The sequence below is a fragment of the Rhinolophus hipposideros genome (genome assembly GCF_964194185.1).
Source record: "Rhinolophus hipposideros genome assembly, chromosome: 14".
In the NCBI taxonomy this organism is placed as follows: Eukaryota; Metazoa; Chordata; class Mammalia; order Chiroptera; family Rhinolophidae; genus Rhinolophus; species Rhinolophus hipposideros.
The window spans coordinates 59,824,270-59,838,723 of NC_138060.1; the positions used below are offsets into that span (position 1 = coordinate 59,824,270).

General features: G+C 61.7%; 1 protein-coding gene across 1 annotated transcript in view; it reads left to right on the forward strand.

Moving 5' to 3' along the window:
• NBEAL2 (neurobeachin like 2) overlaps positions 1 to 14,454 on the forward strand; it is a 28,447-nt gene that overhangs the window by 10,233 nt on the left and 3,760 nt on the right. The window contains exons 7-42 of the mRNA XM_081072710.1: positions 88 to 173; positions 271 to 553; positions 717 to 823; positions 1,348 to 1,428; positions 2,887 to 2,970; positions 3,392 to 3,490; positions 3,975 to 4,576; positions 4,659 to 4,791; positions 4,872 to 4,991; positions 5,190 to 5,511; positions 5,735 to 5,817; positions 5,931 to 6,023; positions 6,216 to 6,390; positions 6,518 to 6,651; positions 6,982 to 7,141; positions 7,356 to 7,458; positions 7,600 to 7,753; positions 7,843 to 8,001; positions 8,203 to 8,362; positions 8,525 to 8,610; positions 8,781 to 9,293; positions 9,807 to 9,985; positions 10,080 to 10,239; positions 10,432 to 10,569; positions 10,655 to 11,014; positions 11,098 to 11,247; positions 11,369 to 11,526; positions 11,632 to 11,756; positions 11,842 to 11,977; positions 12,435 to 12,595; positions 12,684 to 13,000; positions 13,103 to 13,198; positions 13,557 to 13,681; positions 13,766 to 13,906; positions 14,083 to 14,213; positions 14,309 to 14,418. Coding sequence (XP_080928836.1) covers positions 88 to 173; positions 271 to 553; positions 717 to 823; positions 1,348 to 1,428; positions 2,887 to 2,970; positions 3,392 to 3,490; positions 3,975 to 4,576; positions 4,659 to 4,791; positions 4,872 to 4,991; positions 5,190 to 5,511; positions 5,735 to 5,817; positions 5,931 to 6,023; positions 6,216 to 6,390; positions 6,518 to 6,651; positions 6,982 to 7,141; positions 7,356 to 7,458; positions 7,600 to 7,753; positions 7,843 to 8,001; positions 8,203 to 8,362; positions 8,525 to 8,610; positions 8,781 to 9,293; positions 9,807 to 9,985; positions 10,080 to 10,239; positions 10,432 to 10,569; positions 10,655 to 11,014; positions 11,098 to 11,247; positions 11,369 to 11,526; positions 11,632 to 11,756; positions 11,842 to 11,977; positions 12,435 to 12,595; positions 12,684 to 13,000; positions 13,103 to 13,198; positions 13,557 to 13,681; positions 13,766 to 13,906; positions 14,083 to 14,213; positions 14,309 to 14,418 — 6,224 coding nt within the window. The remainder of the gene's footprint in view (positions 1 to 87; positions 174 to 270; positions 554 to 716; positions 824 to 1,347; positions 1,429 to 2,886; positions 2,971 to 3,391; positions 3,491 to 3,974; positions 4,577 to 4,658; positions 4,792 to 4,871; positions 4,992 to 5,189; positions 5,512 to 5,734; positions 5,818 to 5,930; positions 6,024 to 6,215; positions 6,391 to 6,517; positions 6,652 to 6,981; positions 7,142 to 7,355; positions 7,459 to 7,599; positions 7,754 to 7,842; positions 8,002 to 8,202; positions 8,363 to 8,524; positions 8,611 to 8,780; positions 9,294 to 9,806; positions 9,986 to 10,079; positions 10,240 to 10,431; positions 10,570 to 10,654; positions 11,015 to 11,097; positions 11,248 to 11,368; positions 11,527 to 11,631; positions 11,757 to 11,841; positions 11,978 to 12,434; positions 12,596 to 12,683; positions 13,001 to 13,102; positions 13,199 to 13,556; positions 13,682 to 13,765; positions 13,907 to 14,082; positions 14,214 to 14,308; positions 14,419 to 14,454) is intronic.

Genomic DNA, 14,454 nt, shown 5'->3' on the forward strand with positions numbered 1-14,454 from the left:
GCTCCCACCTCTTGTAGACCCCTGGTAGATCCACAGCCCTGCAAGTTTGGTGACGTTGTCCTGCCCTGCCCACCCCACCCTACCCAGAGAGCCTGCAGGATGCAGACCGCTTGCCTCCCACGCTGCTGCTGCGTCTCATCCATCTCTTTGGTGCCGTCCTTGCAGGAGGGAAGGTAGGCTGGGAGGAGCTTACAGGCCAGAGGGTGGCCGTCTCAGGGTCTCTGCTGGGTGAGCCTTTCGCCCATTGCCCGTCTCCTTTCACACCTGCAGGAGAACGGGCAGACAGCTGTGAGCGCTGGCTCCGTGCAGGGCTTGCTGGGTGTGGTGCAGGGCTGGGGCCGTGGGCCAGCTCAAGACCCCCGCCTAGTGCCGCTGGCGCTAGAGGCCCTGGTGGGCACAGTCCATGTCCTGCATGCCAGCCACACACCCCCCCGTGGTCCAGAGCTCCGCGCCCTGCTTGAGGGTTACTTCCGCGTCCTTAATGCCGACTGGCCGGCTGGGCCGAGCCCAGGCCCCGAAGAGGCCCTCGTCACCCTACGAGTCAGCATGCTCGGTGGGTATGGGCTCCCAGGCTCTTGGGGAAGTTGTCCCAGGAGGCAAAGGACCAAGTGATGATGGAAAGGCTGGACTGGGCAGTACGGGGAAGAAGGTTTAAGGCTGACCAGAGGTGCTGCTGGGAGGGGATTAGACAAGGCTGACCCTTGACCCTTCCACAGATGCCATCCCTATGATGCTGGCATGCGAGGACCGGCCAGTGCTGCAGGCCACCTTTCTCAGCAACAATTGCTTTGAACACCTTACTCGCCTCATCCAGAACAGCAAGGTGGGCAGGACCCAGGCTGGGGCAGAGGGCCTGGAACCCAGGCGCTGGGGAGACCACATGTGGGTGCTGAGCTGCTGCTGAGCAAACGTAGGCTGTACCGGTCTGGGGGGCGCGGATGGTGGGGTGGCCTGCAGTTCAGTGGGAGGACCTGGGCCTGAGGATGGCTCTGTACCCCACCAGTGGGGGTGCTGAGGAAGGACAGGAGCTGCCCTGGCCTGTTTCCCCTTTCCCCAGTCATCCTAAGTCCAGGAGCAGGAGGGCGGCTCAGCTGTTTGGATGCGGTGCCTACTCTTGCCCACTTAACCACCCCAGACTCTGTCCCTCTGAGCTGATATGGGGTGTCTCATTTCCCCCCACCCCTTCCCTAGGGCCTGATGGGGTAATCAGCATGGGGCTTGGGATACATCCTTCCCTCTGGGGCAGAGTCCTGGCAGTTGTTTCAGTCCTGGCCCTACACTAATCCCTCCCTTCCCTCATCTTCCTCCTCTCTCCTCTGCCTCCTGTGCCCTCCCCCTCCCCCACAGCTATACCTGCAGGCCCGGGCGCCCCCTGAGGGGGACAGTGACCTGGCTACCCGGTTACTGACCGAGCCCGATGTTCAGAAGGTACCACCCTGGGGCTGACCAGCTCAGGCACTCACCTCCCTGGGCACCCCCCTCCTGGGCTCCCTCTTCGAGCCCTTCCTGCACTATGCAGGGGAGATGAGCAGATATATATAAGGCCTGGTGTGGCCTACTGATGGGGCTGGGTCCCCCATGCTGTCTCACCGACCTTCCAAGTCCCCATCCTAGGGAATGGGGCAAGAGTGATCTTTTTCCTGCCTTGTACTGCTTTTGGGAGCTGGGGTTTGGCTGTGCCAAGCTGGAGGGAACCTTCGAAACTTAACCTCCCACTCCCATTTCACAGAAGTGGAAACAGAAACCCAGATAGATATGCAGGGATTTGGCTAGAGCCATTCACGGAGAAGGAGATCCCCTACTTGGGGCCACTTCTTCCCATAGATTCTTGTACCTGCCCTAAGCAGGTCACTGGGAGTCTGCATCCTCCCACCCCCTCCTGATGTGCTCCCTGCCTCACCTTGCATGGGGGCTGTAGCAGGCTGCAGGGTGCCAGGGGCTCCACTTGGTGCACCTTCTCTCTGGTGGCTCAGTGCCTGGGCCCCAACCTCCAGAGCCCACCCTGGCTTTGTCCTCATGAGGCAGCCCCATGTGTCTGATGCACTTGGCTGTTTTCTGAGAGCCTGCATGTCCGTCTATCTACAAAGCAGGCGAGGCAGGCAAGACTCCTGGTTTTTAAGATGAAGAAAGTGAGGCCTAAAGAACAGAAGAATGTGACCTGACATCAGTTTGGGAGTCAGGCAGAGCTGGGCCCAAGGGCCCCATGGAGCCAATACCATGGAGCCTAGTACCTGCTGACAACCCTCCAAGCCCTCGTGACCGCTCACCCCCTTGGGGTGGGGCAGGACGAGTGAGCAGCATGCCTCTGGCTATCGGGTTCAGCCAGGGTGAGCCTTAGTGTCCCCACCTGGATCTAGGGGACAGGGGCTGGGTAAGACTCAAAGGTCTCGAAGGTTCTTCTGGTTCTAACATGCTGTGATTGATTGTCCCTAAATTCCTGGACCCCCTGTCAATCATCATGGGTGATGGGCACTTGCTGGCCTGCCTGCACACGTGTGTCTCACTTGGGTGGGGATGTGTGGGGACTGAGGCCCATAAGCCCACCAGACAGTGGGGGGCAGAGGAGTGTGGCAATAGGGTCCACTGTTGGTGTGTCCCAATGAGGGCCTTTCCAGCCTTGGTTCCTTCCCTGGCCTCTTCGTCAGAGTGAGTCTTGCCAAGCTGGTCAGAGAGGACCCTAGGGTCAGGGTGAGGGGCACAGCAGTTTGGGCAAAGAGTAGAGGGCCTGGTGCCCCGACAGGGTTGCCACACTCCTAGGGCCCCAAGCCAACACAGCTACCTGCCTTGGGGTACCTGCTCCTGGCCCTACACCCCTTTTACTGCAGGGTGCTGCCAGCTGCGATGCTCTGGCTCCTGCTTCTCCTGACTGCTCCTCCCCACCCCAAGGTACTGGATCAGGACACAGATGCCATCGCCGTCCATGTCGTCAGAGTGTTGACCTGCATCATGAGTGGCTCCGCTTCGGCCAAGGTGAGGACGCTGCAGTTTGCCTGCAGTAGGGGTGTGCAGTGAAATTAACCACATGACCCCTAACTGGCCTGGATGGTGGCTATTGGAGCAGGTGAGCTGGGGAGGTAGCCATCGTGCCCTCTGGAGTGCAGCTCAGGCCTCTGGGTGGGCATGGTCACCAGTCGGTCCTGGGAGCTGGATATCCTGCGTCAGAGCTGGATGGGGGAAGGACTTTTGTGGGGTGACCACCATCTGCAGCCTTCTGAGATGCAGCCATACCCCCTGCGTCCCTGCACAGCCCTCTACCCAGCAGCACGGTGACCCAGAGGCAGAGCCCGGTGAGGGGCCCCCGAAAGCAGCTGCCTCCTCCTGGGTTTCCGTGGGGTATGAGTTTGCCATGGGCCCATATCCATGCTCATGACCTCCCCACAACCCTGCACAGGAGGTGTTTAAAGAGCGCATCGGCTACTCTCACCTGCATGAGATTCTGCAGAGCCACGGTCCCCCCACACATCGGCTGTTGCAAGAGCTGCTCAACATGGTGAGGGCAAGGGCTTGTGTCAATGTCCCCAGGGCAGCCAGGATTGAGTCAGGGCCACCACAGAAGGCCAGCTCTCCACCTTGGGGGACTGTGTTGACTGTGGCCAGTACATACTGTGATCTGTGGCCAAATGTGTGTCAGTGTCACTGGGGTGAGGATTCCTGGTTGCATGGGGCCCGGAAGCTGCTGCATGTTCGCAAGCCCCAGAATTCTCCTGCCGACACACAGTTGGGGTCTGGGCCAACCCAGAGCGAAAGCCAAGGCTGGAGGTTAACGGGGCTAAAGGACTGTTATTAGTACTGATGGTTGTCCATGCACCTCTGACTCTCCTGAGCCTCAGACACAACCTGTGAGCAGGATGGGGGCGTGAGGGGGTGAGCACCCATTGCCTTCCCATGTCATAGACAAACTGACACAGGAAGTCCCACTGTTGGCTTGTTCCATGCCGGTTGCCTGGGAACTATCACATTCTCTCCACCCACAGGCCGTGGAGGGTGACCACAGCATATGTCCGCCACCACCAATCCGCAACGAGCAGCCGGTGCTGGTGCTGATGCGGTGGCTGCCAGCACTGCCCACGGCTGAGCTACGGCTCTTCCTAGCACAACGCCTCTGGTGGCTCTGTGACAGCTGCCCTGCCAGCCGTGCCACGTGTGTGCAGGCTGGTCTTGTAGACTGCCTGTTGGAGACGCTTAGTATGGGGGAAGCCCTGGGGGCCCGCTGCCAGGAGCAGCTGCTGGCGCTGCTGCAAGCATTGGGCCGTGTGTCACTAAGGCCTTTGGAGCTTCGTCGCCTGCTTCGCCCCCCGCCAGGGCTGGACTCAGGGCCGGGTGGAGCTGAGGCTGGGAATGCCCGACACGCTGGTGCCATCATTCGCGCGTTATCAGGCATGGCTCGGCACCAGGGCCCTGCACGAGCGCTACGCTACTTTGACCTCACACCCAGCATGGCGGGTATTATGGTACCCTCTGTGCAGCGATGGCCAGGAACTGGCTTCACTTTCCATGCCTGGCTCTGTCTGCACCCCACGGCTGCAGGGCCTGCCCTGGCTCCCTCCCGGCCACTCCAGCGGAAGCAGCTATACAGGTGGGTGACTGCCAGGGACCAGGGCAGAATGCCAGAGGGAGCAGGAGAAGCAGCAGGCATAACTGGCTTGGCCTGCCCCCAGCTTCTTCTCCAGCAGCGGCTCAGGGTTTGAGGCCTTCTTCACGGCGACCGGGACGCTGGTGGTGGCAGTATGCACCCGGAAGGATTACTTGACCATGAGCTTGCCTGAAGTGTCCTTTGCTGACTCTGCTTGGGTGAGCCTCCATCCTCATGGCCCAGGGGGTGGACAGGGCCCCAAACCCCAACTTCCAGCCTGATGTGGCTTCTATTCTAGCACTGTGTGGCCATCGTCCATGTGCCTGGACGTCTGCTTTTCGGCCAGAACCTGGTCTCTGTCTACAAAGATGGTCATCTGATCAAGACAGCACCCCTTCGCTGCCCATCCCTCAGTGAGGTGTGCAGGGCAGGGTTTGGGGAGGCCTTGGGTAACTGGGGGGACGTGGTCAGGGAGGGGTCGAGGGCCCCTAGGCCCCAACAGGCCTCAGACTTCAGCCTCTGGGGACTGCAGCTGTAGGGGTCACTGTGGAACTGGATGCAGTGGAACCCCAGGCCTTGGTGTGACCTGACCACTCTCCCAACCCTGGCCCCGCAGCCTTTCTCCTCCTGCTGTATTGGCTCCGCTGGGCACCGCACAACGACCACCACCACGGGGCCACCTGCGCCACCAGCCCCCGCTGCCCTGGCTCATACTCACCCCTCCCTCATCCGCTCCCAATCAGTTCCAGCCAATACAGGGCTGGGCTGGGGGTCCGGGCTGGTGGCCCCCCTGCAGGAGGGCAGCATCAGCTCCACCCTTGCAGGCACACAGGACACTCGGTGGGGTAGCCCCACGTCCCTAGAGGGTGAGCTGGGGGCCGTGGCCATCTTCCATGAAGCCCTGCAAGAGGCGTCCTTGCAAGTCCTGTACACCTTGGGTATGTGGCCCATCCCCCTGCCCTGCCCCAGCCCACCCACCCCCAGTGTCCCAGAGCTGGGTGATGGGGACTTACAAAGTGCCCAGGCCAGAAACTAGGGGTCTGAGGGGAGAAGGCATCCCTGTGGCGGGGGAGGTCCTCTCATCAGGCAGAGAAGAGGCGGGTCTGGATGGGGTTTGGGCCAAGGCCCAGCCTGGTCTGAAACCCCCCGCTAACCCCCCAGGGCCCAATGAGACAGCGCCCTTCAAGCCTGAGGGTGAACTGCATGAGCTTGGCACCAAGCTGCTCCTCCATTACTCACCTCAGGTATTGGGGGAAGGCAGTTGGCTCAACCTTTTTACCTCCCCCTGGCTCCTACACTCTGTCTGCTGCCCCCTCCTCCAACTGACCCCTGCTGCCTGCTCACACCCTTCCCCCAGGCCTGTAAGAACAACATCTGCCTGGACCTGTCCCCTGGCCACGGGCTGGATGGCCGCCTAACGGGCCATAGGGTGGAGACCTGGGACGTGAAGGTGTGTGTGCACATGTGGGTGGTGTGTGCAGGAAGCATGGGCACAGGGCGGGCTGGGGAGTGGCACTGTGCCCTGGGAAGGCTTTAGGTCACCGGACCCCGGTTCTCAGCCTGGAGGATGTGCTGGGGTGGAGTGGGTCAGGAAACGGCTGGGAGCTGCCTTCTCACAGCCAGAGCCCTCCCTACCCCTCAGGATGTGGTGAATTGTGTGGGAGGCATGGGTGCCCTGCTGCCTCTGCTGGAGCGAGTGGCTACACAGCCCCAAGAGGCCGAGGCAGGTCCAACTGAAACATACGACCTTGTGGGACCTGAACTGACCTCTGGCCGCAACGCCCAGGGCCTGCTTCTCCCACTGGGTAAGTCCTCAGGTAAGTGTCCCTGGTACCTGGGTTGTGGGGAGGAAATCGTGGGTGATGGGGGGCTGGAGTGCCTGAAGTCTCTGTGGCCACTGGCAGGCCCTTGACACACATTTGTCCTCTTCCTGGTGACCGGCAGAGGAGCGAATGGAGAGGAACGCAGTGGCTGCCTTTCTGCTGATGCTGCGGAACTTCCTGCAGGGCCACGCTGTGAACCAGGAGAGCCTGGTGCAGTGCCAGGGGCCTGCCATCATCGGGGCTCTCCTGCGCAAGGTGAGGCCTGCTGGGGCAGCTGACCAAAGGGACTGGGTGGGGGGACCTCGAAGGGGAAGCTGATGCCATCAGTCAGGGACAGGCTCCTGGGAGAGGTGGCATTTGAGTGGCAGGGTTTGGCTGAGGGTCAGGGGCAAGTCCCAGCACAGGCTGGGACAGGGGGCTTCAAAGGAGGTTGGGGAGCTTGCATTCAGAGATAGGAGGGAGCCATCAAGGGGATCTGAGCAGGTAGGATGCTTGTGTCTGCCTGTGCGGGGCAGGGTGGCAGCTGGGAGGCTTGACAGTGGGCAGACAGGGCCTGACGTCTCACCCCCGCTCCTCCCACCCCAGGTCCCCAGCTGGGCCATGGACATGAATGTGCTCATGTCTGCCCAGCTGCTGATGGAGCAGTTGGCATCTGAGGGCAGTGGGCCCCTCCTGTATCTGCTCTACCAGCATTTGCTCTTCAACTTTCATCTCTGGACCTTCAGCGACTTTGCTGTGCGCCTTGGTAGGTGCAGGGACTTGGGTGAAGGGATGCCTCCAGGCAGGGTGGTGGTGGAGGTTCTAAGAAGTTATAACTCTTCTCTGGGTGATCTGAGGGGACATATTTGTCCGGGGGCGCCCGAGGGGAACATGACCCTCCCCTGGGGGTGTCTGGCAGGAGGATCGGAAGGGGCCCAGCTCAGCCTGGTGGCCTAAGCCTTCTGCTGATGCCCACTCAGGCCACATCCAGTACGTGTCCAGCATAGTCCGTGAGCACAGACAGAAGCTACGGAAGAAGTATGGGGTCCAGTTCATCCTTGATGCCCTGCGCACCCACTACAGGTAAGGCTGGAGGGGGCAGATGGCCAGAGGGCAGACCCCTTGGCCTCTGGCCTTGGGGACAGGAAGGTTCAGTCCCCCAGCTCACCTGCCCACTCCTCCTGTTCTCTCCCCTCCTTGCCCCTGCCTGCCGGGACCCGCCAGCCCACAGCGGGAGCGCCCCCTAGCGGCTGACGACCTGCGCACGGTGCAGACTTCACTCCTGGGCCTGGCTCGCGAGTTCCTGGTGCGGAGCTCCCCTACTGATGACATGCAGGTCCTGCTGAGCTTTCTGGCAGCCGCGGGTGATGATGGCCAGGTAGGCCGGAGGTTGGTGACAGGCTTAGGTGAGGAGTGGTGTGGACCACGTGGGGACACCCCACCCACTGTGAGTCTTTGTATCCCCAGGTGGCGGGCGCCCTGGATCTGCTGCTGGCTCTGCTACAGGGCTCACCAGCACAGGAGTCTCTGGCTGTTTTCCTCCTGGAGCCGGGGAACCTGGAGGTGCTGCTGGCACTGCTGGTGCGGCCAAGGTCACTACCCCTGGTGTCCGACCGAGTCTGCAAGGTACACCCAGCACCCCCATCCCATTCTTTCTATGGCCCCTGCCTGAGGCCCTGGGAGGAGCAGCAGGCCTTGGGCGGGCAGAGGAAGCTGCTTTTGCAGACCTTTCTTAGAAGTGCACACCTCTGTTGTGACTTCCCCTCCTACAGTAACTTCTTCCCTGTGATGACACCCTCCCCCCACACACCCCACATACACACACAGATCCTGCGCAGACTACGGCAGAATGAGCGCCTGCCTGAGCGGAGCCGCCAGCGGCTTCGGCTGCGAGAGTGTGGTCTCCAGGGTCTCATCGCCTGCCTGCCAGAGGGGGCAGTTTCCCTCCAGCTCTGTCAGGGCCTCTACAAGCTGTTCCTGGGGACAGGTACAATCTGGTTGGAGCCAAAAGGCAGGCCAGGTGGAGGGATGACGTGGATCTAGGACCAGGGCTGGTGGGACGATGGGAGGTGTGGGTAGAGGGCTGGGCCAGCAGGGTAGCACAGCCCCTGCTGGGGACAAGCCCTCAGGCCTCTGTCCATGCTCCCAGATTACCTGAACCTCTCAGACCTGCTGGCTGTGGTGCAGCTGTCCCTGCAGGCCGATCTCAGCGTCCGCCTGGACATCTGTCGCCAGGTGAGTGTGGGAGGTGAAAGCTTTGGCGGGGGAGCTTCTATCCCGAGCACTCACTTTGCCTGCCAGTGGTGAAGGGTCTCTGGGAGCCTCCCCTGCAGAAGCCCCAGGAGGAGGGTCTGGGGGCAGATCTCTTGGATGAGTCCCTCACTTGCTGTACCCTGGCCCGGCAGCTCTTCCATCTCATCTATGGACAGCCTGACATAGTGCGGCTGCTGGCCCGACAGGCTGGCTGGCAGGATGTGCTGACCCGGCTGTATGTGCTGGAGGCTGCGACGGCCAGCAGTCCTCTGCCATTTTCCCCAGAGCTGCCCGCCTCCCCAGAACCAGCCTTATCCAAGCCACCCACTGAGTCACCTGAACCTTCGGACGTCTTCCTGCCCTCAGATGCCCCCTGCCCAGACCCTGATGCCTTTTACCAAGCTCTCTCCCCGTTCTGTGCACCCTTTGACCTGGGCCTGGAACGGGCCAGCGTGGGTTCAGGCAACACTGCTGGTGGTGGCAGCAGCAGTGGGACTCTTACTCCGGCTAGCCAGCCTGGCACACCATCCCCGCTGGATGGGCCCCGGCCCTTCCCTGCTGCTCATGGCCACCTCAGCTCCAGTCTCTCCAATGTGCTGGAGGATGGCAGCCTTCCGGAGCCCACCATCAGTGGGGACGACACTTCTAATACCAGCAACCCTCAGGTGAGGCAGGCCCACCCTCTGCCACTGCGTGGCACTAAGGATAGACACCTCTGGGACACGGGGCGGGCATTGTAGCCTTGTTACAGGTGTAGCCGTCTGTCATCAGGGCTGCAGCTGCCAGTGAGGTCCCAGAAGAGGGCAGAGACTTACAGGGCCCGTGGACAGTGCAGCTCTCAGGGTCCTGCCTGGTGCTTCTGGGTTTGGGGATGGGCCTCTGCTTCTATTCTTCCAGAAAATTCCAGGACAGTTTTTGAGGCCTTTCAGGATTGTGGGGTAATTTTGTGAAACACCTGATCACGTCTTAGGAGTCACTGAAACCCCAGGATTCTCCCTGGAATCCAGGCAGTGGCTGAGGCCTCCATACCTTTCTCGCAGGCCCTCAGAGCCAGGCCAGGCCATCTGCTGGCTGAATGCTCTACTTCCTCTTGTTCCTACTGATGGTGGACAAGGGGTGCCGAGCTGTCCCTGCAGTGTAGGGTCACCCAAACCCGTACCACCCATCTTTGCCCACAGCAAACCCCTGAGGAGGAGCTGTGCAACCTGCTCACCAACGTGCTGTTCTTGGTAACATGGCGGGGCGTGGAAGGCAGTGACGAGGCTGCCTGGCGGGAACGTGGCCAGGTCTTCTCAGTGCTCACCCAGCTGGGGGCCTCAGCCACACTTGTGCGCCCACCAGACTGCATCAAGCGCAGGTGAGGAGGCATCTCAGGAGGGTGGGGGCCTCCAGGAAGCCTTCTGGTAAGGCAGGCGGTCAGGTAGACACCTGAGTTCCTCGCCCATCCCCAGCCTCCTGGAGATGATGCTGGAGTCAGCCCTGAGCGACATCAAAGAGGCCCCCGCTGGGGTCCTGGCTGGCTTCACCCAGCAGGTGCTTTGGCTGTTGCGCCTGCTGCAGGACTTCCTGTGCTCTGAGGGCCATGGCAACCAGGAACTGTGGAGTGAGAAGGTGACAGCTCAGAGGGATGTGAGCCTGCAGGCGTGTGGTCTGGGGAGGATGAGTACACGTGCAGTCCTGGGTGTGCTGGCACGCGTGTCTGTGGGCATGACTTTGTCTGTATGTACAAACCCAACCTGGCCTCCGGCTCAAACCTTACTTTGCTCCCTCTCCATGGCTCCCGGGGAATGTGTTGTGTGGCAGCTCTTTGAAGGTGTGTGCAGCCTGCTCGATCGCCTGGGAGCCTGGCCCCACCTGGCCAACGGCACAGCAGGTCTCCGGGAGATGGCACAGATAGGCCTGCACCTTGTGCTTGGTTACATCCTGCTGGAGGACCCACAGGTAAGCACGGGGTGGGTGCGGGAGGAGGAGCACGGCAGGTGTAGGGAGCGGCTGGGTGCCACCCACACCTCCCTTGTGCCCCCAGCTGCACGCCCAGGCCTATGTGAGGCTGCATGCATTGCTGCAGACTGCAGTGCCCATGCGCCGGGAGGAGGCCTGCTATGTGCTCTCCAAGCTGGAGGCGGCACTGGCGCGGGTGCTGAACACCACCCCCTACAAGACGGCCACTGAGGACCAGGAGCCACCAACGACAGCTGCCGCAACTGTGGAGCGCTGCTCGTGGCTCGTGCCCCTGGTGCGCACGCTGCTGGACCGTGCCTACGGGCCGCTGGGGCTTCAGTGGGGGCTGCCTTCCCTCCCGCCCACCAACGGCAGCCCCACCTTCTTCGAGGACTTCCAGGCCTTTTGTGCCACACCTGAATGGCGCCACTTCATCGACAAGCAGGTACCTGGAGGTGGGGGCATGGGCAGAGAAGTGGGGGCTGGGGGCCAACAATGAGCACTGGTCTCTCCCTGCCAATCCTCCAGGTGCAGCCCACCATGTCACAGTTCGAAATGGACACGTACGCTAAGAGCCATGACCTCATGTCAGGCTTCTGGAACTCCTGCTATGACACGCTCATGAGCAGTGGGCAGCGGCGCCAGAGGGAGAGGGCACAGAGTCGTCAGGCCTTCCAGGTGTGTGGCCCGGGGTGAGGGCCCAGGCGCTGCTTCACACATGCGCCCAGAGGACCCCTGATGGGCCAGGACAGGAAGCAGCCAGCTGGACTCACCCATTCCTCCAAACCCCACCCGCCAGGAGTTGGTGCTGGAACCTGTGCAGCGGCGGACGCGCCTGGAGGGGCAGCGCTACGCGGCAGCGCTGAAGCAGCAGACCACGCAGCATTCCACTGTCCTGCTGCACTGGGCGGCACTATGGCGTCAGCTCTCCAGCCCCTGCGGGCCCTGGGCCCTAAGGTGGGTCGGTCTGGGGCTTGGAAAGGAGGGAGGGAGGGAGGACCTGGAGCACCAGACTCCCTTTGGGGTTAGGCCTGGGAAGAGTCACCTGGGATGCATCTGCAGGGACCCACCCACCCCCCGGTGGAAGATGTCCAGCGCTGAGACGTACTCGCGCATGCGTCTGAAGCTGGTGCCCAACCATCACTTCAACTCTCACCTGGAAGCCAGTGCCCTACGGGACAACCTGGGTGAGCGGGTGTGCTGAGCCGGGGCTATCCAACTTCGTAGGCTGTCCTGCCTGGCTCTGGCTGAGCACCGTTGGGTCCATTGCAGGTGAGGCCCCCATGACACCCACCGAGGAGGCCGCGCTCCCTCTAGCAGTGACTAAAGAGGCCAAAGTCAGCACGCTGCACGAGGAGCTGCAGGAAGACCAGCTGGGCGAGGATGAGCTGGCTTCACTGGAGACCCTGTGAGTGGGCCATGGGTCTGCTCTGGGTGTGCACGCCTGCTAGAGGGTTGACCCAAGTCCATTCCCTCTTCTGCTGCAGGGCTAACTGCCCTGAAGGGACTGTCCGAAGTCAGATGAGGTATTGGGGAGAGGTGTCTAACAGAATAGATAGTTGCTTTCATGGCTAGGCACCCCAGAGCAGGACTGGAAACAACCAGAATAGGATGGGGGCCCATGGGAGTGGGCAGGGCCTGAATGAGGGGAAGCCAGGGACGTGAGGTGGAGTCCTCAAGACACTCAGAGACCCAGGTTTTGGGGTGGGAACTGGGGCCAGCCTGGACCCTGGGCAGCTCCTACTCCTCTGGGAGGCGTGAGCGTATGTACCTCATGACTTGATGGCACATGGACAGTGTTGTCCTTGGGCTTGTCGGGATGGGGGTCCCACAGCCTAGAGCCTGAAGTGGGTGTTGACCCCCAGGATGGAGGCAGCAGAACTGGACGAGCAGCATGAGAAGCTGGTTCTGTCAGCTGAATGCCAGCTGGTCACAGTGGTGGCTGTGGTCCCAGGGCTGCTGGAGCTCACCACACAGCACATCTACTTCTACGATTGTAGCACTGAGCGCGTGGAAACTGAGGAGGGTATGTTCTGATGGAGGGACAGCAGGGGGTTGCTGTGGTGTGGTGGGGCCAGGCTGAGGGACTCCCACTCCTGCTGTCCCTCCCACAGGCGTTGGCCATGACTTCCGGCGCCCGCTGGCCCAGCTGCGCGAGGTCCACCTACGGCGTTTCAATCTGCGCCGTTCAGCACTTGAGCTCTTCTTCATTGATCAGGCCAACTTTTTCCTCAACTTCCCATGCAAGGTGGGCGGGACTGCAGCCTCATCTCCTTGCCAAGCCCCCAGGCCCCAACCCTGCCCCACCCCCCCACACACCCAGGTACGGAACCAGGTGTACAAGTGGCTCCTGCGCCTGCGACCCCCTACCCAAGGTTACCTAAGCAGCCGCTCCCCCCAGGAGATGCTGCGCGCCTCAGGCCTTACCCAGGTGAGGGCCCCGGAGTGTGAGGGGCTGGTGAGGTTGGGACCTGCGGTTAGGAGGAGTACTGGGCAGCCCAGCTGACTCACCTCTTGCCTGCCCGTCCCCCAGAAATGGGTACAGCGTGAGATATCCAACTTTGAGTACTTGATGCAACTCAACACCATTGCGGGGCGGACCTACAACGACCTATCTCAGTACCCTGTGGTAAGAGCCCGCTCTGCACCTCCAGCCTGCCCCTCTGGTCGGCCAGCCCTGGTTCAGCCAAGTGTAGGCACTGATGGGAGCCAGGCTCTGAGCTTGGTCCTAGGTCCGTGCTGCCCGAGACCTGGCCTCTGCCTCCTGCCACTCCGCACCCACTCAGGCCCACTCTCTTCCCCTCCTGGCCTGTTTTCCCTGAAGGGGAATCTTGTCCTAAACAGTCTGTCCTGCTCCCCTACAGCCCCTTTAAGTGGTGTGTCCCTACCTGTGGGCTGTACCCATCTTCCCGAGGGTGAGGGCAGGGCAGGGTGGGCAGGTAGACCATCAGGACCCTCATGCAGCTCCTGCCCGGGTGGGCGGCCAGTTCCCCTGGGTCCTACAGGACTATGTGTCCCCAACCTTGGATCTCAGCAACCCGGCTGTCTTCCGGGACCTGTCCAAGCCCATCGGTGTGGTGAACCCCAAGCATGCTCAGCTCGTGAGGGAGAAGTGAGCATGTGGGCAAGGCCGGGTGAGGGGTTTGGGATGGGCGAAGGGAGGGCTTCCGCTGACTCCCCCTAATTGCGGCTCCAGGTATGAGAGCTTTGAGGACCCAGCAGGCACCATTGACAAGTTCCACTATGGCACCCACTATTCCAATGCAGCAGGCGTGATGCACTACCTCATCCGCATGGAGCCCTTCACCTCCCTGCACGTCCAGCTGCAGAGTGGCCGGTGCGGCCCAGGAGGGGGTGGGCAGATGGCAGCATGGTGGTGATAGGGGGGTAGCAGATGAGGGCGACAGGCGGGTCCTTCAGGCGTCCTGGGCCCTGTGGCTCTGTCCTTCCCTCAGCCACACCTCCCTCCGTCCCCATTCCCCCCACCTCACTTTGGCTGTGCCCCTCCCCCAGCTTTGACTGCTCTGACCGGCAGTTCCATTCGGTGGCAGCAGCCTGGCAGGCACGCCTGGAGAGCCTGGCTGATGTGAAGGAGCTCATCCCAGAGTTCTTCTACTTCCCCGACTTCTTGGAGAACCAGAACGGTAGGAGGTGGCATGAGGATGGAGACAGGCCAGGGGTGGCCAGGGAGCAGGTGAAGATGGCACAGTGAGACAACTGACCCAGTCCTCTGTGCCAGGCTTTGACCTGGGCTGCCTCCAGCTGACCAATGAGAAGGTGGGCGACGTGGTGCTGCCCCCATGGGCCAGCTCTCCTGAGGACTTCATCCAGCAGCACCGCCAGGCTCTGGTGAGGAGACGAGCACAGACAGACAGGCGGGCACTC